Source organism: Schistocerca nitens, chromosome 2, assembly GCF_023898315.1.
Source record: "Schistocerca nitens isolate TAMUIC-IGC-003100 chromosome 2, iqSchNite1.1, whole genome shotgun sequence".
In the NCBI taxonomy this organism is placed as follows: domain Eukaryota; kingdom Metazoa; phylum Arthropoda; class Insecta; order Orthoptera; family Acrididae; genus Schistocerca; species Schistocerca nitens.
Window position 1 is genome coordinate 430,827,840 of NC_064615.1, and position 17,304 is coordinate 430,845,143.

General features: G+C 42.2%; 1 protein-coding gene across 1 annotated transcript in view; it reads left to right on the forward strand.

Annotated features, from left to right (window-relative positions):
• LOC126236297 (macrophage mannose receptor 1-like) overlaps positions 1-17,304 on the forward strand; it is a 70,214-nt gene that overhangs the window by 4,911 nt on the left and 47,999 nt on the right. The window contains exon 2 of the mRNA XM_049945489.1: positions 11,604-11,762. Coding sequence (XP_049801446.1) covers positions 11,625-11,762 — 138 coding nt within the window. The 5' untranslated portion in view covers positions 11,604-11,624. The remainder of the gene's footprint in view (positions 1-11,603; positions 11,763-17,304) is intronic.

Here is a 17,304-nt window from a genome sequence, read left to right on the forward strand (position 1 = left end):
ATAATAACTATTAGCACATCTTATACCATTAGACATAAATACATATTCTCTGAGGTGTCCTTAAACTGTCTTAACAATTGTTCTAAATCAGATTTGTAGTATCACATTTCTTCTAATACGGTAACTGCAGCAGACGCTTTTAGTTTGTTTCGATGAAAGGTCCTTGCGTGTATATCAATACGTGCTTTCGTGTCAGGTACCAGGTTAAAAATATTGTTACACTAACATTTTGTAAAAGGAGAGGTAATGTATCGTTCTAAATAAAAGTATATTGTTGCAGTTGATGTCAGCGTCATTATTTTTTTATGAAAACTGGGAACACATCAGACACTATCCTGATACTCACACGTTTGCTTGATCCGTGGGAGACTGTCACGAAATGCTGAAAAAACTGAACTGGCAAACTCTTGAAGATAGACGTGACGTATCCCGAGAAAGTCTATTAACAAAGTTTCAAGAACTGGCTTATATTATTAGGCATAAATACATATTCTCTGTAGGCGTCCCTGAACTGTCTTAAACAACTGTTTTAAATTAGGGTTGTAGAACCACAATTCTTCTAATACAATAACTGCAGCCGACGCATTTATTTTGTTTCGATAAAAGGTACTTGAGAGGATATCAATACGTGCTTCCGAGTCAGATACCAGGAAATCAAGCCGTCCGGTAATACAAGCCAGAACTTGCTCGTGCATGAATTGTCAAGGAGTGTATGCAGTTCATGAGTCACTACCACTAACAAGTATTCCAACATAAAATGAGTTACTCTGAAATACAGTAGTACGAGCACCACATTGTTTCTCAGTACTTGTCCAATCTGTTACTTTATCCAAAGGCACTGACCTCTCTTGCCTACCATACGTGACAAAGCGATACGAATTTTTACCAGTATACCTCCTCCAAGGTACACCAGTAGAATCAAACGCTGGTACATTAAAAAGAATTGTTGAAGGTAGGCCTGCAACCGTAAACGTTAAAAATAAACCAGACCTATCAATTATACATATCGGACTTGTAATACTTGTGTCGAATGAAATGGCTATTGGTGACGAGGCTCTTTTGTCAAGATTGAACGTTGTTCACGCCAATTGTCACATCGGTCATTGTTTATCTGTGAAAGAGGAGATGGATACCTCACTGTCCCCGTGTAGTCCGGAGCGTCAGTGTGGGAGGTCTAGTCAGATGAAGTGTCGTCTTTTTCGCAGGAGGAGACGATGGAATCGTAGCCGGCCGCGTATGACTTAGGGAAAATGTGTCGGTGGCGTACACAGTTTGTTGAGACGATAAACGTAGAATTTAACTACCGTGGTAAAGCAGCTACTATTGATGGCAAGTTTGCTTCATATGCTGTGCAGTTATCTGTGGTTTAGCATTATAATATTAAAGATGAAATTTCATTTTTTAGTAACAAGTATCAAAATGTAATTATTGTAAATGTAAATATAATTATTAACCGAGATATTCCACATTTTCAGTGCATTTGCTCTCTTTTCTGTATGTCTGTGTATGTGCTAGTGTCCCGGATGGCTCCCAGACATACAGAAAACAGTGCAAACGTCCTGCAACTGTAGAATATGCGGTTGGAGGTGACTGGTTGCATTCGAATACAGTACTATACTACGCCGCCCGACCAAAAAAATAGTGCGTTTGCGCTGGGTGTTGGCAGATGTACTACATTTACAAGCAGTTTTAGAACACAGAATGAGAGGTTATGTCATGATCGCATGAGTAGAAGTGACATAAAAAAATCGATAAAATTGCGGAAAGTACGTATAAATTGAGCGAAAATACGTCGAAATGCCGGGAAATTGAAGGAGTACTTGCATGTCTTCGGATTGCAGAACAATTCTTGTACGTAGGAACGAGTATACGACAGCAAGAGGAATGCGGGAAAACGGGGAGATGGAAGCACCGGGAACCGGGGCTACAATCTCTTATTTTTCGTCGAGGCAGCATTCTATTGTATGCCTATTGAGGTATTAGTGAAACGCGCAATTTAAATGCTGTCTTCGATGCTTTCCTGGAAAAATGAGAACCATCTGCCTCTAAACTTGCTTGCATATGCGTTAAAGGATGACAGAGCGTGGATGGAGTGATAGGGTGAGATTGAGCTGTAACGAGGTAGGATTTAATGCTAGACTGATGATGCCTTCCAGAGAGAGGGAAATGTCGCTGCAGGTCATTTGACCATTTTTTTCCATTGCTCTGTCGGGATGCATCTGTTGTGTGACATAACCTGCGTTCGACTCGCATACAACTGCGTGTTTTGTGTGTGACGTGGAGCACTGTCTACTTGCGATCGTTAACAGCAAACCTCTCGGTCATCAGAGGACTTCCAACCTGTTTCGACACATTCCTCAAGACGAACGAAGATTTATGCGGCGTACTCCATTCCCCTGCCGCATCTTGGGCATAAACTCGAGTCTTAAGTTTCATAAGTACGGTGATTCTAAGCGATAGGTGTCTGTGAGTTACTACAGTCTGCTTGACAGGTGTCCTGTTTACGGAGTTAGTGGCGGAATGACGTGATACTTCTCATTTCAGACACCGCTGATATGCGTTTGTCCCTTTCTTCGTAAGAGGCCTTCCCCGTTACTAACGATCATTTTATATAGGACTGATACGAGCATAGTATAATTTCTGAACCGTGATCGCATGTGAATAGTGGGGGCTATACACCCCTGTAAAGCTATATTGAACGTGTATCACAAGGAATCGGTGTTTTAAGGAGGTAGTTTTTCATTTTAATGTTTGTTATGCGCTGGAAATATGTTCCTTACATTGGGATAGTAACAGTGTTGCATTACACACGACTAATAGTTCAGAAACCGCAAAGATCTAACATTAAAGCGTATTTTAAGTGCACAACATTGAAGCCTTAGGAGTGCATGTGTTTATGTTCTCTCTTACCAGTACCTTCTTGGTAATGACCCCAGACACTAGAACAATACTTAAAAATTGCTAGCGAATTTGATTTACGCAAAACACAACAAACTCCGTCCATCTGGAGCTCCATCACGCATAAAAGCCACCTGTTTCTTGTTCTTCACCGTCTGTTTATCATCAAAACAGTTTCATATCTACTGTACACCGATAAGGGGCGCTAACCTCCTCGACATTCGCGCATCTGGAGAATTCTTGTGCTCTTGGATGGGCATGGGACAGCAATTACATCCCCGGTTCGCCCTGTTCGTACACGAAACGTGGAATGTAGCTATCTGCTTCTGGTTAGCTGCAGGGAGCGTTGGTCAAAGACAATTCGAAGAGCTCTTTCGGTCTCTAACTTTATTCTAAGAATGCGAGAATGCCCTGTGACTCCATCGTAAGTTACGCACTGTGATCGAAGTGCTAGAGGTATGTAGGTCGCTGTCTGGTATAATTTGGTGTATATGTTCGAGAATTAATAATGAATGAACATACTGCACAGTCATCTACTTACAATCGCGATGGTACTCGCAAAGTAGTGGGGGGCTGTTTAGTGATGATACAGAAATTGGTAAGCATGCTGTCATTGTCGGTGTTGAAATTAAGATAAAATTGCTAAAACTGATCGCGCTATCAACTACGAGGCTTATTATTACAGTATAGCGACAGTGTTTTTCCCATCCCAACAGTCCACTGGTACAATGTTAATTACCACATAATGTGATTTACATTGTGCAGTGCCTAGTTTCCTGGGGGAGTCAATGGACCAAACGTGTTAATGTCAGTAAAGAATCTGGTACAGCGATCGAAGTCGTTTAGGAAAAAAAAAATGGCAGTGTACAAGGCGTGTTACAGCAGAAAAAGCGGTGTATCAAACAATGAAACAGGGTCCCTTTCCTGTGACTGATAACGTATGGGAGAAGGTTCTCGCACAGTACAGAGGATGAAGCTTTACACCGGTGTGTGCATGCGATATCGTTCACAGGCCACCCGCTCCAATGGATAAATTCCTGTATATTCAATAGGATCACCGCATATGCTCGATGCCGGCATGAAGACGGTATTCATTTTCGACATATCGGAAGAGAGAGATGCGGTAAAAGATCTATTGGATGAAATTAACGAAGCTTTTATACACTCCTGGAAATTGAAATAAGAACACCGTGAATTCATTGTCCCAGGAAGGGGAAACTTTATTCACACATTCCTGGGGTCAGATACGTCACATGATCACACGGACAGAACCACAGGCACGTAGACACAGGCAACAGAGCATGCACAATGTCGGCACTAGTACAGTGTATATCCACCTTTCGCAGCAATGCAGGCTGCTATTCTCCCATGGAGACGATCGTAGAGATGCTGGATGTAGTCCTGTGGAACGGCTTGCCATGCCATTTCCACCTGGCGCCTCAGTTGGACCAGCGTTCGTGCTGGACGTGCAGACCGCGTGAGACGACGCTTCATCCAGTCCCAAACATGCTCAATGGGGGACAGATCCGGAGATCTTGCTGGCCAGGGTAGTTGACTTACACCTTCTAGAGCACGTTGGGTGACACGGGATACATGCGGACGTGCATTGTCCTGTTGGAACAGCAAGTTCCCTTGCCGGTCTAGGAATGGTAGAACGATGGGTTCGACGACGGTTTGGATGTACCGTGCACTATTCAGTGTCCCCTCGACGATCACCAGTGGTGTACGGCCAGTGTAGGAGATCGCTCCCCACACCATGATGCCGGGTGTTGGCCCAGTGTGCCTCGGTCGTTTGCGGTCCTGATTGTGGCGCTCACCTGCACGGCGCCAAACACGCCTACGACCATCATTGGCACCAAGGCAGAAGCGACTCTCATCGCTGAAGACGACACGTCTCCATTCGTCCCTCCATTCACGCCTGTCGCGACACCGCTGGAGGCGGGCTGCACGAAGTTGGGGCGTGAGCGGAAGACGGCCTAACGGTGTGCGGGACCGTAGCCCAGCTTCATGGAGACGGTTGCGAATGGTCCTCGCCGATACCCCAGGAGCAACAGTGTCCCTAATTTGCTGGGAAGTGGCGGTGCGGTCCCCTACGGCACTGCGTAGGATCCTACGGTCTTGGCGTGCATCCGTGCGTCGCTGCGGTCCGGTCCCAGGTCGACGGGCACGTGCACCTTCCGCCGACCACTGGCGACAACATCGATGTACTGTGGAGACCTCACGCCCCACGTGTTGAGCAATTCGGCGGTACGTCCACCCGGCCTCCCGCATGCCCACTATACGCCCTCGCTCAAAGTCCGTCAACTGCACATACGGTTCACGTCCACGCTGTCGCGGCATGCCACCGGTGTTAAAGACTGCGATGGAGCTCCGTATGCCACGGCAAACTGGCTGACACTGACGGCGGCGGTGCACAAATGCTGCGCAGCTAGCGCCATTCGACGGCCAACACCGCGGTTCCTGGTGTGTCCGCTGTGCCGTGCGTGTGATCATTGCTTGTACAGCCCTCTCGCAGTGTCCGGAGCAAGTATGGTGGGTCTGACACACCGGTGTCAATGTGTTCTTTTTTCCATTTCCAGGAGTGTAGTTCGTAATTTTTCTCTGCTGGATAGTACAGAATAACGATGATAAAATGATTGGGCGATAGACGAGAATGCATCCTGAGGGACACGGATCTGCTTCGATGTTGAGTCTTCCTAATTTTCCTAGCAAAAACCACCATCGTAACTGTTCGTACTGTCGTCGTGTTGCAGGAGCAGGCTTCATTTGACGCTGACCTTACCCATCTTACATTGGTGGTACAGCTACGACATGTTCCCACTTCCACCGAGTGGCCAAAAAATGCTCCTACAGCATTAGCTCAGCTCACTCTGTTTCTACACAGGTTGCAGAATGTGGTGGATATTGCTCTCTCCTACTTCCGGGTAAAATTGCTAAAATTGATCTCCCTATCAACTGCGGTGTGTATTAATGTACATCGCTCCATATCAATGGTGTCTTTCTAGTCCTGGCTATCCACTGGGTACGCTGTTGATTACCACATAATGATTGACTGACACTACTCCGTTGAGATGGAGGCAACCTTGACGGAACACTGGATATCTGCTACTTGTCGCTGATGAACATGGGATTACAGTTGTTTGGAAGTGTTCCTCATTGCTACAGAGTCATCCTATTTCCATATGCTGTGATACCCTACACATGTTTGTATTTTGTTTTTCACCAATAAGATAAAAGTACCCCTTCCTATTTGTGCCACATCTCGCGTGTTGTGAATAGCACCTTCTGGCAATGGTCAACACTGTAACAGAAGTCATGTACATGACTGCAAAATGAAGGAACAATGCTTTTCGAAACGGAGCACCGAGACATCCACTACCCTTTCGATGGGAAGATGTAATCACCTTCGAATAGTTGTTGGAAGCGCTCTACAATACCACAAACTCTTCCAGTTTCCAAATGTTGCGATGTCTTCCACATTTTTGTCGACGAGAAACAATGCATCTGTGTTTTATTTCTACCAGCCTGTGGTGTGGTTGCTGTATAGTTTATGCCATGCGGGTTCAGTTTTCTGTGACAGCCAGAGGGTCGAAACGTGTTAATGTCGATTTAGCAGAAGCTGACAATGCTCATGGTAGCAAAGATAAAGTGTATGGCGGTGTACACTAATTGGGTGTGTTACAACTGAAAAAACTGCTTATGAAGGAGCAATACGGGAACCCTCTCTTGTGGATGATAGTCTGTTGGATATGGTCATCCTACAGTACAGGTGATGAAACTTTACACCGGTCTGTGGAAGCGACTTCAGTCACAAACCACATGCTCCAATGAACCCAGTACCTGTATATTTAATAGGATCGCCATATGTGTTTGGGTGATAGACATGAATGCACCGTGAGAGACACAGATCTTCTTTGGACTACCTGTACGTAGTTCGGAGATGTGTTGCAAAATCTTTGTCCTTCCTCCATACCAAGTATTATGTGTAGTCTTCCTAATTTTCCCAACAAGAAACCCCACCGAACTGCTCATACTACCTCTTCTACTACCTCATGTTGCAGGGGAAAGCTTCGTTTGACGTTGGCCTTACACACTGTACACGGTTGGCGGAGCTGTGACACCACGTTCCCTTTTCCACCGAGTGGTCGAAACGCGCTCCTGTCGGATTAACTCAGCTCGTCCTGTTTCCCCACAGGATGCAGAAGCTGTTAGATATATCGCTCTCCAACTTCCGCACAGATCAGATATAAATTGGGACGATCACATGGTCTAAGCTGCAGGGGCGGCGGGTCAGAGACTTACGAGCATTTGCAAGATGCAGGGGGACTGTCTAAAAACAGCGCTGGAGTTCTTGGTCCATGGAATCCTTAGCAAACAGGTTCAAAAAAAGAAAAGGTGACCAGTTTCGAGACACGAGAGTGGCACGAATATGATTCACCAGTGCCTGTAATCATTAAAAGAAATCTCTACAGGATCCAATGCAAATATGTGATTGATTGGATAGACTTGATTCCAAATTGCGGACCGCATTTCTGCCTGAAAGTGTAACACTATCAGCGACCGTATGTAGCTGTAAACTGAAGACCGCTTTTTATGCAGGGTGATGGTAACATAGACGTTACGATCGTGTTTTTTAATAGCGTGGTTATTATTCGAAATGTATGTTGTGGGTTGTAGAATTCCTCTGTGGTCAGCTTCAGATGTGATTTCTCAATGGCGTTCCTCGAAAATACCATCGTTTTCCCTCCATGGATTCCCAGTTGTCCTACATGGCGAGTGTAATACGACTGCTGAAAAAAAATTACTCGCCATGCAAAGTGATTCTCATGACCAATTTAATTAATTAGTCTATCAAATTGATATCAATGACGTGCCGCGTGGTGGGTGGACGAGATGGCTAGGGCACCATGGAATGATTCCTGCCAAGTGTTTCTCTTTTTTCGTTGCGGAGGTATCTTTTAATGAAATTTCAATCTCACACTTATACACATCGCGAAATAGGCTCTCAAGATTTGTTTCGTAAATGCTAGTATGATATAGCATCGCATTGGTAGAAGTGTAGCTGTCGTAGTGTACAAAACAGGTATGTGCTCTCGAATTATAGCTTCTTGTTGTCAAACGCTAAATGAATGTGTTTTTTTTTTTTTCAATATGTGTGCCAATGATGTATATGATTGTCTCAAATGTTTTAATACACATGTGCACGAGAGTTTATTTCCAGACACTGACTGTGAGAGACGCTCTCAGATCGTGTAATTTGTTCAACAAACTGGAAGAAATTGTTAAATATCGATTTTTTTTCGTTGTTTAAATTCCAGTTTTTTCTTTAGTCTGATGACGGTTTCGAAATAAGGAGGACATTCTGCAGTGACCGGTAGTTGTCGCATCAAAATAGTTGTAGTTTTATTTCCATGATTTTACGCAGGGTAGGCATGTCCCTGCTGATCATTGTGATCGGTGTTGGTACACTTCACTGGACGTCAGAAAATAATGAGATGCAACTGCAGCCGAAAGTAAAAACTATACCTATTTTGCTCTCACGAATCTGAAAGAAAATGGACTTGGCCTATTTTCGTGGAAAGAGGACATTTACTATCGACGCAAATGTTTTTCGCCGGCCGGAGTGGCCGTGCGGATCTAGGCGCTACAGTCTGGAACCGCGTGACCGCTACGGTCGCAGGTTCGAATCCTGCCTCTGGCATGGATGTGTGTGATGTCCTTAGGTTAGTTAGGTTTAAGTAGTTCTAAGTCCTAGGGGACTGATGACCACAGTAGTTAAGTCCCATAGTGCTCAGAGCCATTTGAACCATTTGCAAATGTTTTTCCCTTTCTTAATAGTTGCTTTATTATAAGAGTCGAGATGATGTTAAATAGTCCAGTGCAGAATCGCGGGTGACTTCTGTACGAGGCCGTGGCTCTCCCTTGGTCGGGACAGCGGTCATTTATCACGCTTCTGAGTGATGGCGGCGTCGCGCTTTGTACTGAAGGCACTGCGGGAGCGGCTTTCTGTTTCGCAAACAGCCAACTTTTGAAATAGCTATCTGGAGCGTCCTCCGGATGGGCGCAGTTATGCTACTTAATTTCCCTTTTGTATTGTCGAGGGTGGTGGAAAGCCAAGTGTGGCCAGCGAGCGCAGAGGGTGGCAGCAAACGGTAGATAGTGGTGGCCTGCCCGCACCGTAAGGCGGTCGGCGGAGCAGCTGGCCGTCTGAAGGAGCATGTGTTCCCCCACCATAGGTGGATGGAGGGAGGGAAGGGTGGAGGGAGAGAGGAAGGGGGCCTCGATTTTCGGCAGTTTGTGGACGTCTATCGGGGAGAATGCACATTCAACTACCACCTCCTGTGCAGTCTTTTAAGACGACGATATTCCCTAGTATATGTGCTGCATTATGACCCGTTCATTACGAGTGCCAGTTTTTTCATGACAATTTCGAAATGTAATTAGAACTTTGACACAATTTTTTTCCATCAGTTGTGGTAGCGTGTATTGGCTTCGATTACCTGGGCTGCTGGATGGTTTTTGGGCAGCCATCTGTACCGAACTCTGACATCAAAAAGCGGTAGATACTGTATGCTTACAAGTAATACACTTTTCAAACTACTCTCTGTCCAACACCAGCATCTCGTCAGTTGAATGTATTTCCCACCAAAAAGTATAAGATAGTACCATACGCCGCACCGTTTTCCCACCGGCTTGTAGGTGTGGTAGAGTTTGAGTGTGTCTGTCGCTAGTTTCGGGTGGCATTGCGAAATTTTTTTCCCAGCAGGATAACACCAGTTGCATGGTATTGTCTGTTTTTGTGGTGTACTGCGCTTTTATGCCGTCCTTGAGTAGCGCTATGCATATAGTTGTTTAATTAGGCCCAATCTTTGTGATTAATTATGTAATTAGGATCGATCTTTGCGTCAGTTTCCGGACCAACCTTCCTCTCCCTCATCTGGAGCACCAGGCTTCGTGTCCCAGAAGGGCACCGTCAATTATTAATTTCCCATCCATTCCAAGCACCTCTGGTGGTATAATTGTGGTAAGGGGGTGCACATGGGCTTTCTGCGCAGGAGGGTCAGGGTTCGAGTCCTGGAAGGGCATCGCCATTTTTAATTTCCCATCAATTCCTGGGTTAGGGGTGGGGTGGGGTGTCAGCACAGCCCTGGGACAAAGAAATTCCCGCCAAAATTCCCAACAGTTAGTTGGTTGGGGAGGGGGAGGAAGGGAGGAGGGGGCTGGGGCACAGGTGCAGCTGAGAAAACAAGTTATGTCATCCAGGGACAGGGGCAGGAGTGGTCGGGGCGGGGGTGATGAATTGATCAATTTAATTAATTTGCATATCAATTTGATATCAAAATTGAATCGAGGACCCCACTACCCGATTACTGTAATTTACAAAATATTTTTTCTATTATAAATTCCAGACTTTAGTCTAAAATCTGGAAATGATACGAAAGTAGTAGTGGATAGAGTTAAAATTTACTAATGGAATGGCGAAAGCTACAATGTATCCAAGAAGAAATGCTTCCGGAGGTGAATTTACGAGTAATAGCAACTGACTCACCTGTAAGCAGCGGAATACAGAAGTACTCTGTCACTTGCAAGAAATATTATTACATGTTGTGAGCTAATTCTAAGTAATGGTAAAAAGGTGAATGCTGTGTAATTAGTCACTGATTACATTGGATTTCTCTTAAAACTACACGTTGTTAAGGATTCGTAAGTAATCAGTCTGTACCTGAAGAAACTTCCAGACAATAAAATGCCATAGTATCAAAATGTTGAATCCAAAGAAATACGCAACATCTATTACAGCAATCATTAAGTGGCTTTCCAAGTGCACACCATATTTTAAGATAGGGAAAATTATTGCAATTACCTTTGGGGACTAAGAAACGTAGTGTACTTACGTGCTGAGAGATGAAGCCCTGTTAGAGACATATGTCGGGAAGAGCACAGAACCTGAGAAATGTATCCAACGTGGCTAGAGGTGAACATAATATTAAACGACAGTTCAGAGAGTAAAATGCGGGTAGCACATACCACCCAGTGGTTGACAGTGAATGAAGATGGATTATAAAGCATCATATCGTATTTCATATGGAACCAAGTATAATGAACACCGACAGATTATTACCCTAAGAGAGCAGGAGAACTATTTTTATCAGCGTTCGTGATGTGTTTTTGAAGTGCAAGTGGATCAAGTTGACATGGTAACTAGCACTTGATGTCATATCAAACGTAATAGGAAGGTTTGAGTCCACAAATGTAGAAAAATTCCCAACAGAATTGTTTGCTTTTAAGGCAAATGGGAAATAGGACGCTCGGTTTCCTGACTGCAGGTTTACTTCCACTGATATTTGCCTTGCCCCTATGGCAGCAACATCTTTGGCACTCTTCACCCTCTGATTGCAACTGTTACGCAAGCGAATTGGATCTACAAGAATTAAAAAAAAAATAAAACGATCCTAATCTTGAGGAGAATTTGATGTATGTAGTCTACGAATCAATACAATAGCGCCTTGGGCTGCTCCTCTTCCCCTCCTCCTGGTACTAGATCCCATTATAAATATAAACAAATACGACCTGCTTTCGTCCCGTACCGTGTGCTGTAACTTAAATAAGTAAATAAAATTAGCGTTTTGCACTCGTTGATGGTTTTGGCTGTTAGTTTAGTAAAATTACAGATGAGATGATAAAGAGTACGTGTGCTGTTGCAGCGGCAGGAATTAGTGGGTGAGATGCAGCTGGTGGCGCTGTATGTGTTGCTGGCGGCAGCTGCAGTGTGGAGTGCCCTGGCCGATGTGGACCTGTTCTGCGGCTGCCGAGTGAACCACCACCAGGACTGGAAGTACGCCCTCCACTGCACCAGGGAGCAGGTACTGTACCGTACAGTACAGCTATTTCCTCATAGATAACAGTAAGTAGGTGAAGAGCTCATGCATCAATTATGTACTGCGCGCGCTCACGTTTATCGTTTGAAATATTACAAGTTGCATGGGGGCTTAATTATTTAGAATGCAAATAATTTTTAATTTTAGTTGCTGTATGTCCGGCTACGAAGTCTCGTAACCGGTTGGCCCTGACTAGAATTAGTACGCAATCTGACTGCATAGAATAACAACAAAAAATGAAAGGAAATTTCCGTTACCACAATTAATTAAGTCCCCAGCAACTATAAAAGCTACGAAACAAAAACTACGGAACAACAAAGCACAAGTGTAACTGTTCTGTGTGTGGAAGTGTGATTCAACGTACACATCTGGCACGGTTCTTCCTCAATAAGACAATATATTTTAAATACCATTTACACTGAATTAATTAAATGAAACTGAAATACTATAATTGCACATAGAAACCCGAATTACAGTCTAATACATGAACACAAGCCAGACGCTTTGTTGACTGAACCTGTGACCAAGAGGGATTGTTAGTTAGGAAATTTAAAATAAAATAAAAATATGTTTTTTACCTTCATATATATTGACTAAAAATACACTCTGATCATTACAACATCTCAATTCGAACAACATCTGCTGTCTAGCCCATCAAAACAACTGCACACGACATGGCCTCAACTAGTACAGCTATCGACATCCTGTCAGCAAAGCACTAACCACCACAACTTCTGAACAAGCACTGCCAGTGGAGGCGGCGGAATAAAACTCTTTGCCGCGATCTCTGGCGCTGTGACTCAGTGTAGCCACCTTTCATATGCCCCTCCTCCACGAGCTAGAATTTGATGGTATTTTTGCCAGCATTGTTGGTGAAAATACCACCAAATTCGTCCAAATAAAAATACAGACAAAAATAAAAGATAATATTAATAAGTAAATATCACATAACGAGGTAAATTTTGGCTTTGCACTGACCCTTCAATAACCTAATATATAAAATACAGTAAGGAATACAAATGCTTACATACATGTGATTTTACATAATAGTTTACACAAGTATCATGTGGTTAAACAATTCAATCAATAGCGTCAGCAATGACGAATATGTGCAGGTAAGAGTCTCATAACATTTCATAAACAGTAAATACACAAAAAATCAGTTTATACAAATATTCACATAAAATCCTTTCAGTAGTTCAATAAACAAGTAGCACTCCTCAGAGTAGTTGACAGTTCCAACAGTAGCACCCAGCAATGGTCAACAGGTGCAAATAGCAGTCTCATAACATTTCATCAGCAGTAATTAAACAGTTCCAACAGTGGCACCCAAAAATGGCGAGCAGGCGCAGACACCAAAACATGACATCATTTCAGTAGAAGCAGTTCCATCAGTGGCACCCAGTAATGTTGACAGGTGCTGACAGCAACAAGTGACATTATATCAGTAGAAACAGTTCCAACAGTGGCACCCAGCAATGTTGAACAGGTGCAGACACCAACAAATGACATCATTTCAGTAGAAACAGTTCCATCAGTGGCACCCAGCAATGTTAAACAGGTGCAGACACCAACAAGTGACATTATTTCAGTAGAAGCAGTTCCATCAGTGGCACCCAGCAATGTTGAACAGGTGCAGACAGCAACAAGTGACATTATTTCAGTAGAAACAGTTCCATCAGTGGCACCCAGCAATGTTGAACAGGTGCAGGTAACAGTCCATAATATTCACTATCACTAATCAGACAGTTCATCAGAGTTTATCAGCAGAAATTAAACATTTCCAAGTGGCACCCATCATGTTGAACAAGTGCAGGAAACAGTCCATAATATTCACTATCACTAATCAGACAGTTCATCAGAGTTTATCAGCAGAAATTTAACATTTCCAAGTGGCACCCATCATTTTGAACAAGTGCAGGTAACAGTCCATAACATTCACTATCACTAATCAGACAGTTCATCAGAGTTTATCAGCAGAAATTAAACATTTCCAAGTGGCACCAACAGTCCATAATATTCACTATCACTAATCAGGCAGTTCATCAGCAGTAATTAAACATTTCCAAGTGGCACCCACCAATGTTAATACATGTAAGCACGAACAACAGTTTGAACGCACACATAATTGCTTTTACAAAATTATTATTAATGCTCTTACACTAAACATACAAATTATAACAAACACACAAATGGTATCAGATAATGGTCATATTAACTATTACAATACACAAATAACAGTAAACCTATAATATTTGTGGGTGTCAGTGCAAGCCACAACAAACACGTAAAATAATATTTAGGAGATAGGTCGGTACCAATTATTTGGGATTAGGAAAGGGAAACACACAAAACACACTCACTCATCTTTCAACCACATTAAGTGCTACTGTGTAATTGAATAGTGTTAACTCTGTAAATGCAATTCTGTCAAAGATTTGATGTTCGACATGTGTATCAAGTAGTAGTGGCAGCAATGTATAACAGTCAATAATAGTTAGTCAACGTCGTAGTCATCATGTCAAGACCAATGTTTGCCAAGCCAAATCAAATGTACGGTTGCTGAACAACTGTTAGTGTGCCAAGATATGCAAATGCTTTCTCTCTCCAAAAAAAAGTATATACTGCTTAGTGATTTAACAAAGTGTGTGTGTAGACAATCTTCCTTCCACTTGAGTGTTCTAGTCTGCCATCTTCATCCTCCTTGTTCCATATAAACCAACAAAAAAATATGCTCCTCACTTACTTTACCTCTTATCCACCAAAACTCCAATAACCATCAGCATCACATAATCTCAATACTTCAATAATACCTCTTACGTCGATACATATAAACCTTATCATCAATATCATTTACCTTACCTCTTGTCCACTAAAACTCCAATAATCATCAACTTCACACAATCTCAATACCTCAATAATACCTCTTCAATACGTCGATACATATAAACCTTATCGCCAATATCATTTCACTTCTATAACAACTCTTTCCTCTAGTCAGTCTCCTCGAACAAGTACAGATAAAATTCTAGTGCAAACTTCAATTCATCGTCCCATACAATCCGAAGACACAATATCCACACACAACCTCTGTATAATCCATCTGACCCATATCTTCTACTTATTGTGAATCATAAAATACATTTTGGTTACCTTGTCCATCATTAAATAAAAGAAATGCATACATTACCTCTAACAGCCTTTAGTTCGAATAACTTTCAGTAAGTAAGTACGAGTACGGAGTGTGAATGATCATAATATTTCACAGTGTGTACACCACTTCAAGAATCATGGCAAAACAGAAGCAAACATCTGGAGTATTTCTTGTGACAAGTATCACTTGCTATTTCAATTGCTCACGAAGAATGCAGTGTAATAACTGTCAATGGTCTAAACCTAGTGTTGATATGTCATGTCGTTAGCTTCATTCCTATTAGCATAAATTTATGCAGCTTCCATAATACCTCCAACTCATGTGACTTCAATGAAGTTTCTTGTACTAATGTCGTTCGTAGCATTACAGTATTTCATTTTCTTATCTTAAAATATAAAGCACTGAGCGTAAGCAAAACATGCAATAGTGAGACAATATACCAGTAGAGAACATAATGTCAACAAGTGGATGCAGCACAATTCCTACAATGAGGCTCTGCCAAGCGAATAATCTATAATTAATGCCATAGTGTGACCTAAACTCCATGTCGTACCCAGTATATCAGCATTTCTATATACCAACTTAAAGAGTAGTTATGACAACAAAACAGAAATGTGTAAACATGCAATCCATACGCAAAGCAGCAAATATATATCTTACATAATAAACAGGTCATTAGCATCACATCAGCATAAGCAAATAAATGTTCATATGTAATCTTAATAAGTAAACATGAAGGCGAAAGCAGATAAATCACAAAGTATAACTTACATACATAACCATATCAGCACAATTAATCATGTGACAATTATAATTTAAATAAATAGGCACATCAGGCAATAATAAAAAAAATGTGACATCAGTGAAATAGCATAGCAGCCAAGCAATGCATAATATACACAAGTAACAACCCTGTTCATTAATAAAACATTGTCAAAATCAGATAACACAAAGTATAAATCACGTAATCGCGAGCAGCAAATTACGTCTAAAGTACGTACCTAAGTGGAAATATGTTACCTGAAAAATAAACTCAATTAATAGCTACCTTTTTAGTTGATTAGTTTCTTCTTCGAAATTACATTCTACCTGAAATTTTCTCGATAGCAAGTCCTCTTAACGTCGGACACTCACAGAATTTACCTGAAGTCCTTAAATATTTTATACAACCGTATCCTGTAAAATACTGAACGTGAATAATTTATCAAGTCACTATAGCTTTATACTGAATTTAATCAGAGAAATTAGACTATATTTGTTTACGGCTGTCAGTGCATTCGCACTGAGCGCTCGATCAGCTGTAGGTACGCATGACGTAGGAAGTAATTGTTTTCGGTCAACGACTGCCTTGTGCGGCGCGCAGACTTGACTGTTGCTTTAAGTATGTGCCGCCGCCGGAACACGGCGCGGTATCCTTGTATTCTCTGCATGTTTACGTATAACGGTTAGTTTCTCAAAGTATGTCATTCCACAAAAATTTTTAACGTTCGATATACGATGTATTCCCTTAGAGCGCCGAGATTTAAGAGTTTGTACTTCGACAGTGTTATCATTAATAATTTTGCGAACCCTATATGGACCGTTATAAAGAAGAAAAAATTTGCGACACAAGCCTTTTCCTTTGTGAGACAAACGATGAGACTTAATTAACACCTTTTGACCAACTGACAAGGTTTTTAAACGACCAGGACGTTTAGCTGATTTCTCTCTTCTAGCAGCCGCAGATGTAATATTTTGCAGAGCCAGGTTCACAACTTCAGAATGCCGCAGTTTCCGTGTAGGCGGAAAAGGAACGATTTCAGAAATGCGATTCGTCGGTGCTTTATTTTTTAATATCAATATAGGCGGTAAAGAAGTTGAATCATTAGGGAGTTCATTCAGAATGTTTTGAAAAATATGAAGATACTGATCCCAAGTTCTATGATTCTGATGACAATAAAGTCGACACAGTTTACTGATTTCCTTCATCCATCTCTCTGAAGCGTTAGATTGAGGGTGAAAAAGTGAAATGAAAATTGGTTTAATCTTACGACGCCATAGAGTATGAAGCCAAATTTTAGAGCGGAACTGTGATCCATTATCTGATATAACCTTATCAACAAGACCCACTTCTTTAAGAAAATGTTTGATGAAAGCATTAGATACTGAACGAGCTGTTGCTTTGCGTAAAGGTGTAAAACACATATTTTGATGTCAATTCCACTGCTACCAAAATGTACGCAAAACCATTAGTAGAACGAACCACTGGACCGAACAAATCGACTGCAGCCATGTCCTTTAATTTCGCTGGAATGATAGGAAACAACGGTGCTCTGTGAGAAATAGTTGGCGGCTTAGCCTTTTGACATAATTTGCTTTTGGCAAGAACAGATG